The sequence below is a fragment of the Nanorana parkeri genome, unplaced genomic scaffold (genome assembly GCF_000935625.1).
Source record: "Nanorana parkeri isolate BGI_ZX_2015 unplaced genomic scaffold, ASM93562v1 scaffold981, whole genome shotgun sequence".
Taxonomy (NCBI): Eukaryota; Metazoa; Chordata; class Amphibia; order Anura; family Dicroglossidae; genus Nanorana; species Nanorana parkeri.
In genome coordinates this window covers 658,134-661,494 of record NW_017307249.1, presented here as the reverse complement: position 1 = coordinate 661,494, position 3,361 = coordinate 658,134, and the positions used below count along the sequence as shown (strand labels likewise).

Sequence of the window (3,361 nt, the reverse complement as noted above, 5' to 3'; positions counted from 1 at the left end):
GGGGGTATAAATGTTGGGGTATGTTCCTGGTATGGCGGGGGTATAAATGTTGGGGTATGCTCCTGGTATGGTGGGGTTATAAATGTTGGGGTATGTTCCTGGTGTGGTGGGGTATAAATGTTGGGGTATGTTCCTGGTATGGTGGGGTATACATTTTGGGGTATGAAGATGACCATCTACCACTAGTTCTACCATGACTTGGACTTCCTGTTTGGACAGGAAGTGAGGGGAAATCTCCTCCTCAATATGCACCCTCTATCCTCTGTAATGTACATTTTATAACTCGGCAGATATTTCATATTTCCCCTCTCAGGCGGCTGAACGTCTCCGGAATTTGCCGGAAGAGCATTACAAGCTGAGACGGACGGGGGACAATACAGAGTAATACCCGCTGCTGGAGAGTTGGGATTTGTCAGCCATTGGAAGGGGGAATATCGGATCTAATCCCCCAGCCAGACGTGAAGTGCTGCGTGCCGAGGACGTGCGTTCCCCTCTGCGGCGGGTCTGAGCAGAGAACGCGGCAGGATACAATGTATGGACCAGAGACCAGCCGGAACGGGGCCCAGTCACACCGGACTGCTTCGCAGGAAATGCATTAGAGGGATATTAAGGCAAAATAATATGATTGAAGGTGCTTCTATTTTGTAAACATGATCTTATAGCTGCTTATATTTTGGTTTCCATGGTTCCCCCTCTCTTATCAACATGCTGATGAAATTTTTAAATTAAACCTTTCTGTTTTCATTACTCGCCTTATTAGGGATGCGGTGGTGTCATCATTGGGTCTCTGTGCATTGCAGGCTGGTGGGAGGGGCCAGCAGGGTGCTGTACATAGCTTCATCACAGCGCGCTACCTCAGTACTCCTCTCAAGAGCTCTTGATGTAAGCAGTGGGCCGGCTCTTGGGAGGAGGTATGCACTGGGTTTGATCACTAGGGGGCGCTGTGGTAGAGCAGTTGTTCAGTGATCTGTGTTCCTGGATGATGATTCGGTGGGGCCTGACTAGGCAAGTACCAGCGTGTCCTGCTGGGGGTCTCTGCAAATCACACACATACATTCATGAACTTTAATCCGTAGGGTTCAGTATCGGGTTGGCTCCGCCCTTTGCCGCTATAACAGCTTCAAACTCTTCTGGGAAGGCGTCCACGAATTTTGGGGGGAAATCTAAACAGCCCCCTAAAATTTCCCTTTTTAAAATAGAAAAAGAAATTGAGGACACAAAGTCCTCAATCTCTTTTTCTGCAGCCTCTGTTCTAAACGAATGGAAAGCACAGAGGCTCCTCCCCATTCATTCAGAAAATATTTTACTATCATCCAGTTTCTGAATGGGGAGGAGCCTCTGTACAGAGTGTTCCTCCCCATTGAGAAACTCATGCATGAACAGGACGTGATGTAAATCACATCCTGCCCATTCATAACTGGGGACACGTAGTACTATGTGTCTCCAGTTATTTACAAACACCGGAGTGATCAGCCGATTGCTCCAGTGTTTGTCCTGCACAGAGGATCGGTACATACTAGTGATATGTACCGATCCTCTGCCGCTCGACCACGCATGGAGGGGGGCTGCAAAGTCTCCTCTGGATCCCCCCTGCTCTCCCGGGCAGTAGCAGCGGGGGATCCGACGAGAAGTGAAAGAAGTACTTCAGCCGCGGGGGGGTTGTGGTTGGAGGACGGAGCCGCTGTCACAGAACGAAGGCCGAGCGGTGAGGGGAGAGAGAGGCGCCGGTTGTCAGAACCTGGCTGAGCGTCTCCCTCTCTCCTCACCGCTCGGCCTTAGTTCTGTGACGGCGGCTCCCTTCTCTGCCCTCCCCCGCCACCGGCTGCAGCGGTCCCTTCACTTCTTCTCGGATCCCCGCTGCATACAGATGGGGAGGGCAGCGGGGATCCAGAGAAGCAGGAGGAGAGGCCATCGCGATCTACCACTGCTCGCTAAGCGATCGACTGGTAGATGGCGATCGACCTTACGCGCACCCCTGCTCTACGCTCTTCAGCTTTTCCAATTTTCACGATTAAACCCATATACAGCACAGGGGTCTATTTATGAACAATTCACAGGGCCGTTTTTGGATTGTTTTCCTGTAATATCACATTACGGCCACTAGGTGGAGCTAAAGGATCATAGAAAACAAGTATTTCCTTTACTAAGTAATAAGGATTTATTTATAAGAAGTAGGGATGCACCGATACTGGTTTTTCTGTATACAATATTTATATTTCGGTACTCGCTGATACCTAATACTAATACCAGTACTGCTGCTAGCATGGAGCCGGCTTCCTGGGCAGTCAGGAAGCCAGGCAGAGTGTCATTACCTGCCTCCCGGGTTCTTGTTTGCCCTGGAAGCCGGCTCTATGCTGATTGGTTGTGAAGCCAGCTTCCCAGCCAAGGCTGTTTGGCTGCCTTGATGTTGACTGGCCGTGTAGCTGGCTTCCCAACCAATCAGCATCAAACCGGCTTCCCGCCCAATTAGGAAGCCAGGAGGCGGGTCGTTACCTGCTGTCCAGCTTCCTGATTGTCCCAGAAGCAAACTCCATGCTGTATGGCCGGATCGATGCTGATTGGCCGGGAAGCCAGCTTTACCAGCAATCAGCTTGAAGCCAGCTTCCTGGCCAATCAGGCGGCGTGTCATTATCTGCCGCACTGGCTTCTTGTTTGCCCGGGAAGCCGGCTCTATGCTTTTTGGCTGCCCTTGATGTTGATTCGCCGTGAAGCCGTCTTCCCAGCCATTCAGCATTGAGCCGGCTTCCCGCCCAATCAGGAAGCCGGGAGGCAGGTCATTACCCTTTGCCCGGCTTCCTGATTGCCTGCAAAGCCGTTTCCATGCTGTTTGGCTGGCTCATTGCTGATTGGCTTCTCAAGCCAACCAGCATGGAGCCGCCCAAATGGCATGGAGCTGGCTTCCCTGCCAATCAGGAAGCCGGGCGTCAAGTCATTATCCGCCGCACCAGCTTCATGATTGGCTGGGAAGCCGGCTCCATGTTCCCTCGCGACACTGCTGTTCAGAGGAAATCTCCCTCTGACAGGAAGTTCCGGTGTCGGGGGTAAGTATCGGAGCATTTGGGCGAGTACGAGTACTAGTATCAGTATTGGCGCACCCCTAATAATAAGTATTTATTATCTCTGCTCCTCAGCACCACCTATTGGCCATAATGTGCTATTACATTCGAATATAAATATTGTATCACCATTGCAGGGGTGACACCAAAATGACTGACGGTCATTTTTTTTGTCACCCCCTCTAAAAAGTCGGGCACTCGGTCATGGACCGAGAGCCCGACAGTGTCAGGAGAGAGGAGGGGACCCCGGAGGCATACCTCATCTCCTTCTCTCTCCGTCACCAAGATGGCCATGCATGCGTGAT

The 3,361-nt window shown here is 51.5% G+C and overlaps 1 protein-coding gene across 1 annotated transcript in view; it reads left to right on the top strand.

The window, feature by feature from the left end:
• Nucleotides 1–385, top strand: part of GALT (galactose-1-phosphate uridylyltransferase) — an 8,538-nt gene extending 8,153 nt beyond the window's left edge. Inside the window, exon 8 of the mRNA XM_018566833.1 lies at nucleotides 314–385. Coding sequence (XP_018422335.1) covers nucleotides 314–385 — 72 coding nt within the window. The remainder of the gene's footprint in view (nucleotides 1–313) is intronic.
• The last annotated feature ends 2,976 nt before the right edge of the window (nucleotides 386–3,361 follow it).